The 20,799-nt window shown below is 43.3% G+C and overlaps 3 protein-coding genes across 4 annotated transcripts in view; 1 reads left to right on the top strand and 2 right to left on the bottom strand.

The window, feature by feature from the left end:
- Positions 1–3,937, bottom strand: part of camkmt (calmodulin-lysine N-methyltransferase) — a 70,703-nt gene extending 66,766 nt beyond the window's left edge. Inside the window, exons 1-3 of the mRNA XM_027011585.3 lie at positions 3,599–3,937; positions 3,189–3,367; positions 3,016–3,080 (exon numbers count right to left, since the gene is read on the bottom strand). Of these exons, the coding sequence (XP_026867386.2) occupies positions 3,016–3,080; positions 3,189–3,367; positions 3,599–3,742 (388 nt within the window). The 5' untranslated portion in view covers positions 3,743–3,937. The remainder of the gene's footprint in view (positions 1–3,015; positions 3,081–3,188; positions 3,368–3,598) is intronic.
- A 106-nt stretch (positions 3,938–4,043) lies between these two features.
- Positions 4,044–14,727, top strand: prepl (prolyl endopeptidase like). Of its 2 annotated transcripts, none has more exons than XM_081724973.1 (14): positions 4,044–4,360; positions 4,563–4,697; positions 4,791–4,851; positions 5,229–5,441; positions 5,958–6,084; positions 6,324–6,540; positions 6,753–6,944; positions 11,126–11,332; positions 11,629–11,804; positions 12,082–12,298; positions 12,383–12,532; positions 12,616–12,736; positions 13,906–14,013; positions 14,499–14,727. In XM_081724973.1, exons 1-13 carry the CDS (start codon positions 4,247–4,249, stop codon positions 13,995–13,997), a joined length of 2,022 nt encoding a protein of 673 aa, XP_081581099.1. In that variant the 5' UTR covers positions 4,044–4,246; the 3' UTR covers positions 13,998–14,013; positions 14,499–14,727. The 2 variants fall into 2 exon arrangements, with proteins under 2 accessions (XP_081581099.1, XP_026867349.3); XM_027011548.3 differs by having other exon boundaries at positions 4,046–4,360; positions 13,931–14,013.
- A 78-nt stretch (positions 14,728–14,805) lies between these two features.
- Positions 14,806–20,752, bottom strand: slc3a1 (solute carrier family 3 member 1). Its single transcript, XM_027011549.3, has 10 exons — positions 19,508–20,752; positions 18,840–19,019; positions 18,464–18,606; positions 18,122–18,247; positions 17,135–17,254; positions 16,393–16,517; positions 16,073–16,274; positions 15,613–15,789; positions 15,396–15,521; positions 14,806–15,231 (listed from the first exon to the last, which is right to left on the bottom strand). The coding sequence occupies exons 1-10, from the start codon at positions 19,923–19,925 to the stop codon at positions 14,806–14,808; spliced, it is 2,043 nt and encodes a 680-aa protein (XP_026867350.2). The 5' UTR covers positions 19,926–20,752.
- Positions 20,753–20,799: the final 47 nt, after the last annotated feature.

Below are 20,799 nucleotides of genomic sequence, written 5' to 3'. Positions count from 1 at the left end.
AAAAAAAGTCACACGCTTCACCTCTGAACCTTTCGGCACCTCAGCCGACGCTGTGCGGGTCTACGAATACGGAAACGGTGCCGCAAAACCTTGCGTGAAGGAAAAAGGGGTTTGTTGAAATCCAGAAAAGAAGAGCAGAGAGGGGCAGGAAAAGCTAATCAGCAGTGAAGACAGCAGGGTGAACTGCAGGCTGCCATTTCCTCTGCTTCAGTCTCTCCCTGGGCCTGGCGCCATCTCCAAGTCCTGATTGGGAGGGATCTCTGTGGCAGGGGAAAGCAAGTGCCCTGCCTGCTGAAGTATGCCGGTAATTAGCAGGGTATTAGAGCCAGGCACAATGCCACTGCACACTCACATTTTGCTGCTTTATTTCCTTACGGCTCCTCGTCACCACCACGGACGACCTGAACGGTTCCTCGAGGTCTGGCTGGACCCCGCCCACCCTCCCACCTCAAACAATGACTTATTCTCAATCACCATGACACAAAGCGCTCGACTTCGGGGTTATGCAGTAAATGCTAGCGTGGCTTTAACTTGCCGTTTCCACCTCTGTGGGCTTTTGCGCCACTGGAATGTCCAATTCTTCTGAGCCCCTGTTACTGCTCACGAGGAGATCGGGGGCTTTGTGTTTTGACCGCCCAAATCTCACGCGTACGTGTCAGATGCGTCGCCTGGTCAAAGAGCTTCCTGATAAACAATGGTGGAGAGTGTTTTAATTAACCGTCAGCAGTACAGGTGTGGAGATAGTCGGGGGGGCGGAGTCTGAACAGCAGACGCCCCGGCTGCCCGATGGGCTAACCTGGCCCCACTGGACAGCTATTGTCTCATTCATGGCAATTAGCACTAGGGGCCCTAAATCTGCATAATTACCCAAGCAGAGAGCGGGAGCGACAGGGGTACAAGGGGAGCCCCCAAACATCCACAAGTGTGCAACACCCAAGCACACACCAAACTCTCTTTTACACACACACACGCACACACACGCGCTACAACACAGAATATCCACTCATTTAGGGAATCAATGGTGCTGTTGTGCCTCTTGTGGTTAAGTGGAGAAATACAAGAATAAGTAAATGGAATTGCACAATCACACAAACAGCTCTCCTTAAAGACCAGTTATGAACACTGGGGGCCAAACAGGCAGGCCAGTGCTGGGCCGGAACCTCTCTCTGAGTGAGGGTCAGGGGGTCCGGGCCTTCTAGCCAGGAGCAGCTTCCCTCTGAAGTGCCCAACATGGCCCAACACGGCCTCTTGTCATGTGATCTAGTTTAGGACACTTCAAATGAGAGTCCTTTTAACTCCTCACTCAGGTGCAGGAAGTCCTGACCCCTAACGTACGACCCTGCATGGACACATGCCGAGCTACGTGACAGTAGGTAATCAGGTGGGAAAGCACGTCTTAATGTGTCGTTATGTAGAAGCAAAGGGGAAAAAATGTAAAGTACAGGCAAGTCCTGACACAAGGCAAATACTCAGTGGTCTTATGTGATGCACGTCAGGCCCAAACGCTCGGGGGGGGGGTCTTACGGGGTCTTTCCAGTGGTCAACAAGCCTCTCCAAATCTCTTCGTGTCCATCCGGCATGCTCTGTTGAGACCCATTGTGCCCCCTCTTGAGCCCTGCTGGAAACAAGGGCGCTTAAATTCACCGTGCTGCCCGCCCATCCACCCTGATCAAGCAGATCACCCTAATCCATACGTTTGGACAACCAAACCACATCAGCTCCTCAGAGACACAGAGACTTTCGAGCTAGTCAAGTCCTTAGGCAAGGATCTGGCTATTGGTATGGAGGATAGGTAATAAAGACAACCCCATACCCCTCCTTTTGAAGTCAATGTGCCAGACCAGCTGAGCTGACAAGAACATGGTGGAGATGTTTGGACTTACCAATGCGTGAGATCAATTAGGGGCGCTTGAGAGGAAGGTTTGAAAGGAGAAGGGATGACCCTGTCTTGAAGGAGGGCACAGGGCCAAAGAGAGGCGATGCCGCAAGCTCTTTTTAATCCTCCAAGAGAACAAAGGAGTTAGGAGGGGGTCTAGTAGCTACCTGAAATCAGCCGTACAACTGAGGTCTTCCTTCTAACAAAAATGTTATACCGTTTGTTGAGTCATGCATTTATACTGCATTTCATATTTGGTAAACAAGAGGGACAAAGATAGGACAGAGACAGAAGAGAGAAAGAAGAAAAGAGAGAGAGAGAGAGAGAGAGAGAGAGAGAGAGAATGCCACCCTCAGCTAACATCCTGGTTTCCAAGATCCAGCTCTAATGGAGATTAAAAAAGCAAAACTAATGATGAGCATCATCCCAGCTAAATTCATGACAACATAAGAATGAATATTTACATGGCATGTTTCATATTTTTGTTTGAAATGCAACAGTTCTGAATTCATTTGTTCTGTTAAAGTAAGATTTCATTTCAATCACCATAATTACTTTTCAAATGAGCCAGACCACTCTGCTTAAAGCTTTGGGACTTACCTCACACACTGATATTACTGAGTAACAATACTGACAGAGAAGACAAACTGACATTGTTTAGAAACTACTGTAATGCACCAACAGTCCTATATATGATTTCTATACTGTAGAATAATAGTTATGACTGCACAGGTATCATATGATGCAAACAGTGCTACATGGTTTTCTCTGCCTGTTACCATGAATACAGCACCATACAAATCTTACTTATCCCCCATTTACTGTGAGAGTATATTACACATTTCTAATTGCTCAAGTGTGCCTGCCAGTGGTTCCTTGGGGATCTGCAGCTTAAAGCAGAGTGCAAACACACCAAACCCTGCCTGTCTCTGAGAGTACAGTACCAGCCATGCACTCAAATACCCAAACAATATTCAGACTGCAAACAACAAATGTGATGAAACAACCACAAACTGTTTCAAAGGGTTAAAAACATTTGTATGATAAATAATCGTGGGATATTACTGAAGAAAATCTCATGAGGTGATGACAATATATGCAACATTAATTAAGCGAAAATGCTCAATGTGTGTACTCACAGACATTTCCGGTGTTGTCAAAGCTGTTGAGCACCTCATCCACTCTGAGGGGCCCCAGGTCATCTCTGAAAGGTAAAAGTTCACAGGCTTTTGAGAGCCTGCAGTTCTTTAATGTGTGCATAAGCCATGTGAGTAACAGCAGGGCAGTGCTATTTGTTCTGTTTCCTACCAACCTGAGAAAGGCACTGTACTGGGGGAAGCAGCCACTTCTGTACTCGACCCACTGCCCATCCAACGGCTCGTCGGTCTCAGAGGAGGGAACCTCGGTCCTAGAGAACAGGTTGAAGGAGGAGAACCTGCGCACTGACACCTGCTGAACCTCCGCACCGTCCAGGTGCTTCCGCCTCAACACCTGGAACAGGAGAAACCGGCAAAGCCAATAAAGGAAAGGCGGGCGGGCTTAAAGCTGACCAAACACCGAACACATTTGTCGAAACACATTTGAATGCGGCAATGCAACGGAGGCATAATGCATTCTGCAAATAGGCTGGAAAAGACATATCCTGGTTGAAATAGACATTCGCGTCTAACAGCTAGCTAGGTAATGGACTGGACGCTAAGCCAAAAGATCTCCGTCCCTCACCCGTCTCAGGATTGTCCATCGTGCACGAGCTACGTCGGGTCCGCAGCGGGACTCGCGAGCCTGAAGCTTCTTCGCGTGGACGTCTGAGGACGGACGATCCTTCACGCTCTTCAGCCCCGAGCTACCTGTTTGCTTTGACTCCATGTCTTCCTTAAAGAAACTAATTACAGTGTTTGTAAGGTGTAAACAGATTTAACGATATAATCATGCAGCGAACGTCGTTAGCAATTATCGATAGTATATAAAAACCGCCACAATGTGTTATAAAATATTCGGAGTCTATCACGATTCGCCGGTATCCGAGGCATTCCTTAAATAAAGCATGCCACTTCCGTACACTTCCTGTCATTTTGGATATCAAGGAAAATCAGTTTATTACCGAAGCATCGAACACAAGTTCTTATAGTTAATCTTGAAGGTTTTTGTAATCGATTATTCTTGTCTGTGTGAAATGTCATTTTTCAGCGCCACAGGTTTGATTGCACATGTAGCTAAACATTACAATTTCAAGCTTCGGAATGCAAACATAAACATAATTACTTTAAAAAAGCGCAATGAAACGATTTACAATGCACCGCATTTACAGTGAAACATGTTAAGATATTAGCTATAATTTCGGACAAATTGCTGTCTTAACCAATAAATTAAATGATTTCGATTACCAAAAGGTTTGGGGGGGTTTTGCGTTCAGTGTCACGATGCATAAATTTGCCAAACTGCAAGAGGCAATGTGTCGGAGTGAGAACGCATCTTTGCACTGTGGTAAGTCAAACTGCCGTGGTAGTTCTTATATTCTTACAAGCTTTGCAGAAGCGTCGTTGAACAAAACTCCACTTAGGCCAGCTTTGTAATAATTAAACTGGAAGACTGGTGTAATGGGACAAACAGGTGTTGTGCCGAATTCCCCTGCGTGCACAAGACTCCCGATCATGTTGGATTATTAAATAGATTCCCTTGTGCCTAGGGACATGTAAATACGTCATTCCAGTGCTCGAAGGATGAGCTGAGGAGACTAAGAAGCCTGGAGAGGCATTTTAAGAGAAAACTGCGTTCAGTTCATCAGCGGTTTGCTGATGTCCCCGACAGCAACGTTATAGTGGTAAGCGATTTGGATATAACTTGGTCTGAGCTAAAGCAGCGTATCCAGATGATGTGACACAGGCGTCTGTCTTCCTATGATCTCGGATTCCAGGGACGTCACCACGTGTACGCTGAGGATGGCCATGGGGTCTACAGACTGGCACGTGGATTGGGTCAGCTGCTCACGTTTGAAAACCTCGTTATTGTGGAGTGTTCAACATGATGGAAAACCTGTTTTGCTTCTTTTTAGAGAGGCAGTTGTTTTACATTTACGGCATTTAGCTGATGCTTTTATCCAAAGTGACTTAACAGTTATGACTGAACGTAACTTGAGCAACCGATGGTTTACGGGCTTGAACTGGCAACCTTCTAATTGCTAGTAACGCATCTTAACCACTGAGCTACCACTGCTCCAATTATTTTTGTGTCAAATAGCACATTGTCTGCCATTTTCCAGTAAATTTTCCAGCAAAAAAAATAAAATAAATAAAGTAAAAAAATTCTAATAGTACAATGAGGTACTTGGCGATAACAGTGCATCCACCCTCAGGTGAGGGGGACATGGAGCAGGTGCTCTGTGCAGACTGGGCTAGAGGTGTGGCTGGGACCATTCAGAGGGTCAGGCTCTCTCCCACAGAGGCCATGCTAGCGGCAACCGTGCAGGACAACGACAGTGAGAATACCAGGTGCATACTGGTTCAATTGGGGCATTCTGTTGTGCCTCAGAAGCCCATGCTTATCCTGGACAAGGTGTTCAGCTTTGGTAAGTTGAGAGTCGTGCGGCCTTTTGAGTCATATTGTCTTATGAGCCTCTAGGTAAGTGCTTTAGGGAAGTGTTTCCCACAGTTTCTATTCACTTTACATTTTAGTGTTATGCTTGCACCCAGCATACCAGACTCAAATCTTTAACAAACCTTTTATGGTTTTAAAACGGGTGAATTAGAAAAGGGGGAAAATACTAAAATGTGCAGAGTAGCGCAAGTCCAGGTTTGTAATTGGGAAGTGGTGTGTGTATCAGATGAAGTGTGCAAGGGGTCATTCAAGATCCAGTGACTTGGAGAAATGGTAGTGAATTTCTGATGTTGCTAGGTCATCAATGCTTTTGATCAGCCCAGCACATTACAATTCAATACGCATTATTCTTGAAGGGGTCTTTTGTAACATGACATTTTAATAGTCCTTTAATGTCATCATTCCTTCCTGCATGGGAAAGAAAAGGACTTACTTCTCTTTGTTAATGTGTGAGTTTGCATTAAAAACCTGTCTCCTCGTGATGTAGAGTGGGCCTCTGATGATATGCTGTTCTACACCACTCAAGAAGCACTTCAGTGCAGGCATGTTTTCCGACTTCACCTTAGCGAAACCGGAGCCAACAGCATCCTGGTTTATGAAGAAAATGATCCGGAGTAAGAGTGTGAATGTGTGGTTGGCTGCCAAGTTTTGTAATGTTTTATATCTGTCACTGCTTTATAGAGACTTTAATATAGCGCAAATAAACTTTGATTCATATCCTCCCATGCATCTACCCATTGTAGTTACATAGTCATGAAAATGGACTTCCATGTTTCCATGTTTGTCAGCTGTTTTTCTTTTGCATTTTCTTTGACCTTGTATACTTGAGCAGAAATGCATATGACCTGTGCAGGTTCTTCATCGAGGTCAGTCACACCAGAGACCAGCGGCTGCTAACGTTAAACTGCAGCAGTAAGAGCAGCTCTGAGGTCTGGCTGATCGACAGCATGGCTCCCTTCTCACGCCCCAGACTGGTTCATCCTCGCCAGCCTGGCCTCCTCTACCATGTGGAGCATGCTGGCGGCCAGCTGTACATCCTAGCCAACACCGGCCCAGCCCAGGAGTACCAGGTGCCCACCACGCCTTTCACACATCCACCGATACCTGCTGAGTTCTGCGTGTTGGACTAGTTTATGTTTTGAGAATTGATTGCCGCTGCCAGCAGCAGTTACCTGCAGCCAACAGTTTTTAAATCCATTAGGCCTACACATGTTTGAGGGGAAAGAAACACCCTACTGTGGCTGCTGGATTTCTTACATCCTCATGTATTCCAACCCTGAAGGTCCTGAGGGCTTATCCCTGCTCCCCAGGTATGCAGCACTGGGAGCCTGTGTTCAGCCCTGAGCCTGGAGCAGTCATTAAAGATATGGAGGTGCTCCAGGACCACTGTGTGTGTACGGTGAGGGAGCCCCAGGGTCGACTCCAACTCCACACTTTTCCGTTAAGCGCACCTAACCATGTGGCTGCTCTGCAGGTGAGATCACCTCTTTAATGAGATCGTTTCTGAATAACAATACCCCAACCCAGAATTCAACTGCATTGTCCTTAAGAATGCATCGTAGCATTCCAAAACTTTTAATTGCATATAAAATTGTATAATCTCTAAAATGTCATGTACATTTGTTACAATGGACCCTACTATTGTGCATAAAGGCTAGGGTTTAAATATTATCCATGTGTATTACTGGTTTATAATATATTACCTTGAATAGGCTGAAACAAGAAAAAGTGTGTTGTGAAATGTGTGCATATTGTATGTGTGCGAGCGAATGAAAAAAACAGGCCAAGAGAAATTAGGATAACGTGAATGTGTATTTTAAACTTTCCACTGTACTCCGGTTTTACCTTCAAGTTTGACCCAGATTAAAACAATAAATAAAACCCCAAACTAGCTATTTCAGATACATTGTCTAAATTACCTCTAACAAAATGAAGACAACCAAAAAAACAAATCTCTCCCTAGCTCACTAACCATCTAAAACACACACACAAAACCCAGCATAACAAAAATGGCAATCACCCTACTCCCAGGGAACTGAATAAACAAGATATTTGCACAAAGTATTCACAAGGAACACCAAGCAGTTTGAAAGGGGCTAAAGGCTCAAAGTTGGAGTAACAACAGGCAGAATCAAAATCCAAATTACACAGCAAACACAAGCAGGAAGTGAATGCGAAGCTGGCCATCTCTGTTGCCAGCATCCTTAGTAGGACTTAAACAAAGATGTCACTGAAATGAGGCACAGAGGACAGGCCAGCAAGCGATGGAATGGAACCCAAACATCAGACAAACGGAACACAGACATCAGACACTGTGGTGCATAGCAGTATTTTTGATCTTATCTCTGTAATCCCAGCTAATGAAGTAATAAATTGATTTGGGTTAAAGAAAAGCCAAATATTATTCTGTATTTTCATAAGGTGATCTGTGGACTTATTACTGAGGCCTTTGAAGGTCTCTGTACCAGGTGTAGAGGGGTGCACAACTGTGTTTGTAAGCATTAAGATTTATGTTTGTGTGGGTATCTGTCATGGTGCTTCAAGGTCACTGAGCAGGAGCAAAGCAGATTATTCTGGTTTGGTTTAGGAACAGGTACCAGTTGGTACAAGAAACAATGTTATCAGTAGTAAGTGGGAATATGAGATCATATTTTTTTTTAAAGAGAGAGCGATACAAGTCCCTCATTTGGATATATAGGTACCACATTTTAATTGGTATAATTATTAAATATCAATTTGCATAATGGTAAATAATGCATGATTTGGATATACTGGTGGAAACTTCAAAGATCAATATGTAAAAATGGCAGGGTGATTATATAATCACCGTTGGAAAAGTGTATAAAATTAAACGTCTGCGTACCCTCTCAGACATTCTCTGGAGGGTGCCTCAAATGAACAACGGGACCTGCTGTTCTCTTCAACTTATAAACAATGAGACCCACTATTGTCTTCAACTAATAAACAATGAGACCCACTATTGTCTTCAACTAATAAACAATGAGACCCGCTATTCTCTTCAACTAACTCTTGAGCCTGCATCTTTTTCATATTTGGATTTATAACTATGAAATCAGATAACTGGGGATTTAGAAATGACATTAACATCCCTTTAAACTGAAGTATTTATATCTTCCACTGCCCCTCTGTTGTGCCAGTTTTATATCTTTGTAAGACATTATAACAAAAAGTCAAGAAAGTGAACATTTCTGCCATAGACTACATATCTTTTCTATTAACCATGTCAGGTAAACATAGAGCATCATGGAGAAATGCTACTTTAGTTCAAATTCAAATGAGAGAATGCGGAAAGGCTGAACACAGCGTAAAACAAAACTTCAGATTCACAAAGAAATCTACAAAAATACAAATTAATTATATGCAAAGCAAGACAAACTTTTTTTTCCCAGCATCATCCACAAAAACATTAACAATAGCAAATTACTCTTCCTAATGATTGACAAATTAACAAATTTGCAAACACAAATGGCCCCTGAATTAATATCAACTGAACTAAGTAATGAGTTTGCATCCTTTTTAATACTAACTTCCCCACAAAATTAAAATAAAATTATCATGAAATGTACTAATTTAGTGCTATTAACAAGGAAATTCTAATGAGTGAGGCACCACCAAATCATCTGCTTGCAGCCATGACACCTTCCTACTACCTTTGATGTTTCACTCAATAGCAGATGACATACTTCACACAGTAAACACCTCACTCTTACTAGGTGTTTTCCTAACGCACTAAAAACTGCAGTGGTAAAGCCTCTTTTTTAAAAAAAAAACAACTTGGAAGTGGCTATGTTCAGTAATTACAGACCCATCTCAAATCTACTATTTATTGCGAAAATCATTGAGAAAATAATTTAAGCACCTTACTGATTTCCTATCCACAAATGGCTGTCTGGATAAGTTTCAGTCAGGATTTTGACCCACTCACAGTACCAAGACTGCTCTAATCAAGGTAATTAGTGACATTTGTTTGACCATAACATGCTTATAGGTAGACTTGAAAAGTGGGTTGGACTCTCAGGAACAGTCTTAAAATGGTTTAGGTTTTACCTAGGAATTATTTTATAGTAAAATAAGGTTTCTGAAAGAGTGCCAGTGCCAGTGCCTTGTGGTGTCCCGCAAGGTTCAATTCTTGGGCTGCTCCCATTGAACTTGTACATCCTTCCACTTAGCCAAATCATACAAGACTCTGGGCTATCATACCATAGCTTTGCTCAGATTAATTTAACCCTTTCCCCAGACTATCGTCCATGTAGCACTCTCTGCATGTGCCTTGAGCATGTCACTAACTAGATATGCCAAAACGTTCTGCACTTGATTAAAAATAAAACAGGAATTATTATATTTGGTAATACCAATGAAAGGCACAGACTACCTGTCTATTTGAACTCGAAAACCCTAAACTCCAAAGAGCTAGCTCATAACCTAGACTGTAACATAACATAACTCTAACCTAGACTCATAACTAATAGACTGTGATCTCAGTTTTAGACACTTAAAATCAGTTTGTAAGTCAGCATGTCATCTTAACAACATCAACAAGATCAGAGATTTCTTTAGTAAACCAGATCTAGAGTCCTTATGTTGACTACCAGTATACTACAGAGCTGACTTTAAGGTATTATTACTGGTCTATAAATCACTTAATGGTGTGGGACCAGTGTGTCTGTCTGATTTGCTGCAGAGTTATAAGACAGGCAGAACTCTTAGGTCATTAGGAACTAATCATTTAGTCCTGCTGAAAGTGAAAACTAAGCGTGGAAGGGCAGCTTTTAGCTACTATGTCATTTCTAAATGGAACCAGCTGTCGAGGGATATTTAGAAAAGCTCCAAAACAAAGTATAAAACACTCCTATTTAGCCAAGACATTGGCTCAGGTTAGATATTCTTATTTCAGTCCTGTGGCACTGCACTTTTAAGCACCACAATTTTATTTTATTTTATTTCATTTCTCTTAATCTTTCATTTTGCGAATATTCTTTTATGTTGTATAATTTTGCCTTTAATGTTTTTGCCTTAATTCTACATTATATGTTTATACTTTCTTTTGACTGTGATCTTGTAGTATTATTTAGAGCTAGATATCCTCTCAAGGATTGGGAGAAGACTGATATCCTGTCAGGGACTGAGAGATGACTGCGTTCCTAAAGCAGTTTGTAGCTACTGAGAACACTGTTCTGCGTTAGGCTCTCAGGGACTGAGAGAAGCCCGGTATCCTCTCAGGGACTGAGAGGAGACTTTATCCTTCCATTGAATAAGAGAAGACTGGCATCCTTTTAAGAAGAGTGTGTTGATAGGACTGTTTCAGGGATTAAATCTTAAATTTATTTTCCTTGTTTTAATTTCATGTCTTAATGTTGTCTTTTTCTTTGTTTGAATAAAAAAAAAAATTGTTGTATGTTTCTATTCTTATGCAAAGCTAAAAAGTGTGTAAAAAGTGCTAAAGAAAAACTTGCCTTGCCTTTGTCTCGCAAGCCGCATCAAAATTGACCTTTTTCTGTCCTGATTGGAACAGAATGGATGTCAGACCTCACTAGGTGTGTGTGTGTGTGAGCCCCGGAGCAGCTGCTGTAGAGAGAACATTGCTAGGGAGTCTGCACTGTTCCTCATCATTGTGCTTCTTTGCGTTCACCTCAGCTGCCCCTCTGGGCCTGTGCCGTAGAGACGCAGCGGTTAAGCACAGAAGATAGAGGTGCATGCTCCCTCCTCCTGTCCTCCCCGGTCCACCCACCCGTCTGCTACCTCCTGTCCCCCAAGGAACTGCAGCCCCTCTCTCAGGAGGATGAGCCACAACACACACTCCCACGCGAGGGTCACACCACACGCCTGTGGGCCCACAGCCAGGTAGGAGGCGGCATGGACCCACTGTAGGTCACTCGCGGACACCCCGTCCTCTGGTGGTCCACAGCTCAGTACACTCAGGCACCAGCCAGAGTTCACGAAGGGCCTGAAAACAATTTGCTGACGTGTTGAGTGAGTTGTGTTGAAGCAACACTAAACTGTTTTGCATATCTCACCCAAACACCCTTCATAATCCTTGCAAAGTGCAATGCGGAGGTTTAATGTTCATAAGGTATGCATAACGAACAATAAAGATTAATATAATAAATAATCTTCAGCATGAGGGCATGTATTTTTAGGATGGAACTGCAGTGCCTTTGACACTTTTCCACATGCAAGCCTTAGAAGAGCTGAGGGAGGCTCCACTGCTGGTGCATGTGTACGGAGCTTACGGCCTGGACCTGAACATGGCCTTCAGCCCTGAGAAGAGACTCCTGCTGGACCACGGCTGGGCTCTGGCCTACTGTCACGTCAGGTATTGAACCGCGAGGACAAGCCACCCCATGTGGCTGCACGCACACCAGATCCTGTGTGTGTGTCTGTGTGTGGGGAAAAGTAGAAAATGTTCTTCTGGGGGTATGTATCCATAGTGGTGAAGAGCTGTGGTTTTGAATACTAATAGAAATCAGAACACTTATAGAAATGGAAATCAGCAAATATAACTATTCCAAATGTAGTGAAATCTGAAAAGACAAAACAGTGAGATGTCCCAAGTGTGTGGCTGTGTTGGTGTGTGTTGGGTGACTGGGCAGGGGGGGTGGCGAGTGTGGTCTGGCCTGGCACCGTGCTGGTCGCTTGCAGCTCAAGCACAAAGGAGTGGAGGACCTCACTGCCAGCATTCACACTCTCTTCAGTTCAGGAGTGTCCCAGCCTGCACTGACTGCCCTCACCGCCCGCAGTGCAGGAGCTGTCTTAGCTGGGGCGCTGTGCAACCAGCACCCTCAGCTCCTCACAGCAGTCCTTCTCCAGGTCAGCTCCTATCCACGACTCGTACGGACCACGCGCGAGTATGCTCAGTGAATGGCTTTGATTCACCTGAGTTGTTCGATTTAGGCACCTTTCCTGGATGTCCTGGGCACCACGCAGGACCCATCTCTACCCTTAACAGTGGAGGAGAGGGGGGAGTGGGGAGACCCCCTCGCAGACCCTCAGCAGAGAGACAACATTGCCTCTTACTGCCCATGTCATAATATTACACCTCAGGTAACTCGAGCGTTGTTTTTGACCTTCACTGGTCCCGTCCCACGTGCCTTATGGCGACTGACAGCCGTGCCTGTGTGCTCCAGCTCTATCCGTCCGTGCTGATCACGGCTTACTCCGGCGACAGCAGAGTGCCTTTCTCGGGGGTGCTGAAGTACGTGGAGAGACTCAAGAGGGCCGTGCAGACCCATGCAAGCAGCCATAGTGGTAAGGGTTAGTGCATGCTCCTTCTGAAATACCTACAGCATTCGTTCACAGAACACTGAAATAGAAGCACTGTTTAGGTGTCTGTTATTACAAAACGTCTTTCTTCAGAAATGCATTTTATAGGGACTTGTAACATGTAGGTTTTGGTTTTTTTTGTTTTTTTTAATCGTTTGGACACTGTGCATATGCAAGGCTGTAACAGGTAATGCTGGTGTATTGTCTTGGATGGAGATTGGAATGTGATGTACATAAACCGGCGCTAATCCCAGTGAATCAGATAGTGGCGTTAGGAAAAACCATCCTTCTGTCCCTCCATGTGAGGAAAGCCCTGATCTGAAAATGCTTGTTGGAAGCCTCTTCTCTGTGTCAAGCAGAGGTCACCTTGTGTGAGCTGCTGTGTGCAATATTAAAATGTGAATGCCCCCCCCCTTTTATGTTTCATTAATTAACACACATCAACACCCACACTTGCGTAAACACAAACGAACACACACAAAGACACACGGAGATGAGCTCTGTGAAGTCTCCTTCTAATCTCTCCCTTTTGCTCGTCGGGCGATAAAATGCTGATCACACTCGCAGGCAGCTGGGGTGATTAGCATGTTTCAGAGATAGGGTATCAGGCTGGGAGATAAGGAACAACACACCGGGCCGTGCCAAGGTCAGGAGGAGTCACGTGAAGCTCAGCGCCCTAAGAGAGTCGGAGTGGCGGAGAGAGACGCGGGCGGAGGAGGAGTTTTCATGCTTGGCCGTGTGACGTTCTCACCTCCGCGCCTTACACCCTAAAGCTGGACCTCCATCCGCTCCATCCACCAAGCCTTTACCAGTCACTCTGCTTCAAGAGCACCGCCTTTAAAGTGCTGGGTGTGCTTAAAGCGCAGTAAAGGGAGGAGCCAAAATCTGTCAGGATTAGCATCAGCCATCAAAGGGATGTGCCACTGGTGAAAATAGACAAGGCACTGAACACATCACCCTGATGCAGAGCCCTCAGTGCAACACTGATGATGCTACATCAGGCCTGTCATTTGGGATTCATTGTGGCTAGGAAATTTGCCACAAAAACCTGTTTTAAATGAAGAGTCCCTGTGTACATGTGTTGATGCCTCTCTGTTATTCTGGCCTTGTTAATAAGTGTGTGTGTGAATCGTCTTGCCCTGTGGTTGTGGTAGAATCTCCAGAGTATTCTCTCAACAGGACATGTGCCAGCTGTTATACTGGACTCTCAGCCAGGTGGAGACCACTTTGGTCCAGAAGCCTTTGACCAGTCCCTTAGTGAGGTGATGTATTAAAAGCCATCATTCTTCTGCTGCTTTGTTGTCAGACTGGTTGTTGTTTAATCTCAATCTCCTTTGGGAGTGTTAAGCATGGAAACTGCTTTTATCCTTTCCTGTGAATGATTCTTTAAAATTAGCTCTCCAGAGGTACACTACTGCTTTGAGTTCATTTATCAGAAACTATAAATACTTTACAATATTATTGTATAGCTTTAAGAAAGCCACATTTAAAAAAAACTAATAAAATACTTTTAGCTGTCATATTATTGTATATTTTAATAATAAAGCCACAGTTAAATTACAGTAAATAAATAGTGGCCATCAATTGGCCAGTTGTGTGACAGGCATGTGTAAGATTAACTTTCAAAGCCCTTGATCCCATTTAAAGTATGATTACTGAAAAAAAGAACAAAAAGGTACAGGTTTGTGAGATTACATAATGCTGTCAATGCATCCAACCACATCACGTGCATTCTTTTGTCTTTCAGAGTGCCCGACAGTTAGCTTTCCTCTACACAGTGCTTGGGCTGGATTATCCAGGATCCCCTCTGCAAAGAACAAGACAAAAAAAAAAGCCCAGCACATAAATCATAGACACACTGGACCTTGTGGAACCTTTCAGGACCCTGGACTGTGTTATTAACTGTGAAACTTGATGCATTTGATTTTTTTTTAAGTAAGCACAAAAATACTAATAAAATGTTTTTTTAAAGATTATTTAAGCAAAACAAGGTAAAGCTATTTAGCTCCAAGCATGTGATGATTAGATCTCTAGCTCTTTCGGTCATTGCGTTATTAGCACTGGTACAGAATATCCAGGGCACTCAAGTAACAGGCCTTCTCAGAGACGTAACACTCAGAGGCGTGGCCAGGATGAAAGCGCTGATTGGTGGAGTACTCCAGCAGCAGACCCTGCCCCTTGGAGGTAGTGATTTTCGATTTGGAGAAGCTGCTTGGAGTGCCAGAAGACGTACTCATGTGCACAGTTAGCCGCTCGGGCAGCTCCAGGATAACGGAGAGGTCTGTTTCAGTGTCTTCGCCGAAATTCAGAAGCACCAAGAACGCCCGATTCAATCCATCCAACTCGCGCAAGAAGGCAAACACGTCACCATCTGCCCAGACATAGCAGAGCCAGCCTCGGGTCAGCACGGTCTCCCTCTCCCTGAGCAGACTCAGAGAGCGGTACTGCTCCAGAACAGATGTGGGATCACCTCGCTGAACCTGCAGAGCCATACACAGGCATGACACTAGACTCCATGCTTCTCCATCCTATTCTCAAATTCCACCACAGCATATTACAATACTCTGGTACTAAAATAGTCTGAAAATTGCATCACAACAGCATTAAAGGGAACGAGGTCATTTTGGAGTTATTTAATATATACCTCTACATTGACAGTGGTAAAGTTTGGACTTATGTCCAACCAGGTGCCATTTTTACTGTCACTGAAGCCAGCATTGAGACCACTACTCCACTGCATGGGAGTTCGCTGAGGATCCCGGCTGTTATTCTACCAAAAAAAAGGGGGGGTTACGTTTGTAGTAGCATACCAGAAAATGTAGTGGAACAGTTGGCGGAACAACTAATGCCTTCTCACTTACTGGGTTGAACTTTCCAAAAGGATCCTGGATAACAGATACATTGACATTCTCCATGCCAATCTCCTCTCCATAGTATGTGGTTGGGGTTCCAGGCAGTGTTAACAGTAGCATGTTGATGACTCGAACGTAGTCCTGACCAGCTCTGGAGCTCATGCGTGCCTTGTCATGATTCCCCACCTTTACAGAAATTTCATGCGTAAAGTTTACTAATGCATGAAGTAATGCTATAATAAGTCTTTTTACTTATACGCGCTGTGTTCCTGTGACGTACATTGAAATGTTTGTAGTGAGGCACAGGGTGTATTTATGGTAGAATCGTTGAGAACAAAGTGCTAAATTAAAATCGAACACTAGAAAATGTAAAGAAGCATACATGCTCTCGATGACATGAAGAATACGCCTTGCGTGGTTTGATAAACTGAATATCTTCTGGTTAACTAAATAACTTCTGGCAACTTACCACCCAGTTTGGCCATTTGCCTCTGGGCATGTTCGACATCCACAGGTTAACCAGCTCTTTGGCTCTGACTCCTGACAAGCCAGTGGGGAGGTCCAGTAGATAGAAGTTAAAGGGGAAGTCGGCCTCTTTGGCAAAACGGGTTCCGTAATACATCATGGTCTTTTCAGTTTCTTCATAATCATATGACTCTGTTACCATAAACCTGGTTTAGTTAGGGGTATAATAATGACAGTCATTTAACTTGAAGGAGAAAAAGTAAGACGGAGACATTCTAAAATGAAAGTTCACGCAGGAGGGCCTTTAGTAAGAAGCAGGAATACCGGTTGCGTCCAGGTTCTCTGCCGTATTCATCCAGGTCTACCCTCCAGTTTCGGAGAATGTCATGCAGGCCCAGCTGAGTGTATGTGTAGTCATGGTACAGCTGGAACTCTGTGTTTACAGTCTCCTATGATATACATGGAGAAACAGGGAAGGGAAAAGCCGAATGACATGTTAGTAAAAGAATCATCTCATTTCTACAGACCTTATTTTAAAGAGCAAATTTGATTTGGTAAATGAATGCAACTTGTGATACATAAACAAGAACACTGTCTGAATAACCACCATTTGATATTCCTTTTATGAGTCTTTTCAGATCAGTGTTCAATAAGGCTCCTAAAAAGAGTCAGTCACTCAGGGAATATACAGTTGCCTGTCTGCACTGCTCAGGGCTCCAGTTCATTTGTAATTGCACAGTATTAAGGTAGTTGGAGTCAAGAGCTGGTAAGATCCATGGAAGTATGCGTCAATAATCTCCTGAATCCACTGTAAGAACAAAGGCTCATACAATGCCATTTCTCTTCAAAGTGCCTTTTACAAATCTTTCAGATTCTTTAAAATCCTAATGCAGTCACACTTAAACAGGACAGATTATCTATATGATAATCTGAAAAAGAATTATCATAAAGCAAAAATTGATTAGATTGGGCAAAAGATGAGACAGGTATAATAAAATTTAGGCTTTAATGATGTTCATCTAGAAATAGAATCCATCTTAAAACAATCCAGCGCACAGTGACTCACTGGGGGCTCTTCAGGGTTCACTTGGGGTTCATTTCTCAAATGCTTTGCTTCCAGAATGTGCTTAACAGCATCCATGCGGAACCCATCTACCCCTTTCTTCAGCCAGAAATGGATTATGTCCTGTTAGATAGAAGTAATATCATGAGCCCATATAGTTTGGGTCTGAGAGAAAATGCTGTGCACAGCAGATATGCCCAGTAATAGTTTCAGTAATAACTACTAGGAAGTCAAAAGATGCTATTTGACTGAAAATTATAGAACATTAGCTTCACTGTCTGCTGCAAAAGCTGGTTTGTGACAGGGTAATAAGTCTTATCTTATCTGGTTTCTGACAGAAATAACCCTCATCTAAGCCCTAGCCATATTCCTATAGCCTTTTTCCTAAGTTTATAAGAATGATAGTGTGTCCTCACTCATGCTTATTCACACATTCCTACCCTCCAATGCAAATTTGAATCTTTTGGTGGGAAGAAGTCAAGCTACTAGAACCCCATCACGTGTGAATGGATGTTGCACGTTTGGCCGTTCTGATGCTTACACCTGTCTGAAATGTAGAGGCAGATAAGCTACACAACAACTTACACCATGTTAAAGAGGTTCAACAGGCATCGATGTCAACCTCAGATGGTCGGCATGTTGCCCAGGTGTGACATCGTATGCCAGCAAGATGCAAATAAAGCTGCTGTGGTTCTCCACTTAAAATATACCTGAGAAGGTCACAGCCTGCAGAGGATTATGCAACACGCTCAGTCTGACGGCCACTGCATGAGGCTAGCAGATCATGCACTCAGTCTTCACACCGAGTCTCTCTGCCCATTGGGACATAACAATGCCACTTTGAACAATGCCTCTCTGTGCTCACTCTAAGAGAATATCACTCCTGCTTTTGTCTACCGTTTGCTGCAGCATGGACCACACCAAGGTGGGAGCAACAGCGCCGACATTCACCGTCAGGCCAGCCACCCCGTTACCTGTGCGTCTGATTACCGTCATCTCCTTCACAACATTGGGGTTGCGGAAGTTGAGATCTGGCTGCTCCGTGAGGAACTGATGGAAGTAGCACTGCCCTCTCACTGGATCATATGTCCAAGAGGAGTTCCCAAACACGCTCACCTGAGGACACGTGTTATACCATGACTGCCACTACCCATGAGGTCATTCATGCAAATACTAGTGACTGTTCCAAACGTTAGCTATACAAACTGTAATTAAACATTCGGTATACTCATTTCTGACATCATCGTAAATGGACAATACAACAGCAACAACAATAATAATAATAATGGTTAAACACACGTCTGTATGCATTTTGAGTCTGGATTATAATACCCAGTTGTTAGGTGGTATGCCCTCTGTGCAGTTAACCCAGATGTAGAAGTCAGAGTAGTATTCAGTTTGGTTACGGCTGAGCTGGAACCATATATGCTTATCACTTGTATGGTTGGGGATGTAGTCCATGATCAGTTTGAGCCCTGTAAAAGCCCAGTAAAATCATTTCGAATCCAATAAAAGAATACAACTATGGAAAGGCAGACTTTACTCCTGGACCTGGTAGTCAAAAAAAATAGCACTTTAACAATATAACGGGTCACTAAATTGTCTAATCTTCACCACCCATAAATGCAGTTGGCAAGCATATCATTTCAGCTGTGACAGTATGGCACAGCTTTTGAGATGTAACTCTGTTTAATGACTCTGTGCTTACCCATGCTATGCATGCTAGCCAGGAGGTCATCGAAGTCTGCCATGGTGCCAAAGAGTGGATCAACATCTCTAAAGTCTTCCACATCATAGCCAAAGTCCTTCATGGGGGACTTATAGAAGGGGCTGATCCAAATTGCTTTAATGTTTAGGTACTGGAAATGGCTCAGTTTATCCTTGATACCTGAACACAAGCATGTGTTAGTATAATCGCCTCTATGTCAGACCACTCTGCGATGCTCATATCATTCAGCTTTGTAAAACAGCTTCAAAATGTCACTTATTCACTATGTCCTACATCCTAAATATGTATTTCATTATAAATCCAAACTACACTCAAGAGGGTGTGAGAGCTGTTTCATGTGCCTTATTACTTTTTTATAGCTTCACCATCCTTGATTATATTTGTTTAGTGCTCCATTTGTTTGGAAGCAAAACTTAATTCCTATCTTGTACCTTCATAAAATCTCTGGAGTCCATTTAGTTCATTTTATGGCATGTAGCCGACCATTACCTAATAGCAATACTGGTTAAATGGTTTGTGAAAACTTATTTTAAGCCTCAAACGCACCGATTTTGACAGGTAATAGAAAGTGAATCGCATTCCATGCGCAACTGTCGGTGTATATATTAGTAAGACATTTGTTGATCAACGATTGGTATCAGAATTACCTCTGAGGTCTCCGACACCGTCGCCATTGGAATCCTTGAAGGAGCGGGGGTACACCTGATAGACTGGCGTCGTTTGCCACCAACTGAGGCATCGGGGTGAGAGCGCGATAACCGTAATGGTGAGTGCGATTAGAGTTAGGGTACATGCGATGGTCAACCAGAACAGGATCTCCCGAGGCAGCCGATAGCGAGTTTGACTTGAATACAAGAGCAGGACTTCTTTGGGCATACCAGCATACGGTTTAATCTGAGTATACGCCGTTTGCTCCTCACCTGTACAGGTTATCGTAGAGATGCATTGCACCTGGTGGTCTCCAAGGCTAGATTGATCAAGATCGTTATCAGTTTGAAAGCTGGGATTAAATACCCGTTCTTGCAGCTCCAGACCGTTGGTTTTATCATCTTTGGTTAAGCTCATTCTGCATCTACGAATTCCAGTGCGATGATTATGTCTCGGTTCCAGTTCGGCACGAGTTAAGATTTTATAGTGACAAGTCCATAGTACACAGTTAATCAGTCCCTCTCAGACATGATCCGTCCGTCTCCGCACAGCCGCGCCCTCCCAGAACAGCAGGTGCGACGCTGTAAAATCGATCTACTGTGAAAGTCAAACCACTGTACTCGGTTTTCAGTTTCTGCTTTTACATTTGGATTCAGTATACAATTATACTGTATAACAGTACCCTATATGATTTTTTTTTTAATCTTAAGGCTTACTTTTATTTATTTCTTCAAATGCGCTTAATATTTTTTATGGACTGCAGCATAATACACACATTGCACTTTTTTCAAACTATTTCAACAAGAAACAAGTATTCTTACGCACTACCTATCTAAAATACTTAACATACATGTTGGACCCTGGATACAGGTATTGGACCCAGTAAAATGGGTTTTTTTTTTAAAGACATTAAAACAAACTATTACTGCTAAATCCTGATCAGAAGCAACAGTCATGTGGTCTCATGGAATCAAATAATGATCTTTATGCAGAGACTTCGTGAACTGAGTCTGCACACTACACACTTCTAAATGATTAAAAGCAATTAGAATGCAAACATTTACCCTTGTGGTAATTTCTGTTAATGTTTGAGTTTAATGTGTGATGAGCCTCATGCTGGCCATTGAAAAAACATGATCAGGTTCTGCACCCCTCTGTAAATCATTCAAATTGGTTGTTTTGAGGTGAAAGTGTGTTGAAAAGAAATAATTCCTATGAGATTTACTAGGTCAACCTTTAACAAAGTAGCAGGCTGCAGAAGACATATATTTTTAATTTTCTATGAAGCAAT

The sequence above is a fragment of the Electrophorus electricus genome, chromosome 12, assembly GCF_041902795.1.
Source record: "Electrophorus electricus isolate QZ-2024a chromosome 12, ASM4190279v1, whole genome shotgun sequence".
Taxonomy (NCBI): Eukaryota; Metazoa; Chordata; class Actinopteri; order Gymnotiformes; family Gymnotidae; genus Electrophorus; species Electrophorus electricus.
The sequence above is the reverse complement of the archived record's forward strand: the minus strand, read 5'-3'. Positions and strand labels throughout refer to the sequence as shown.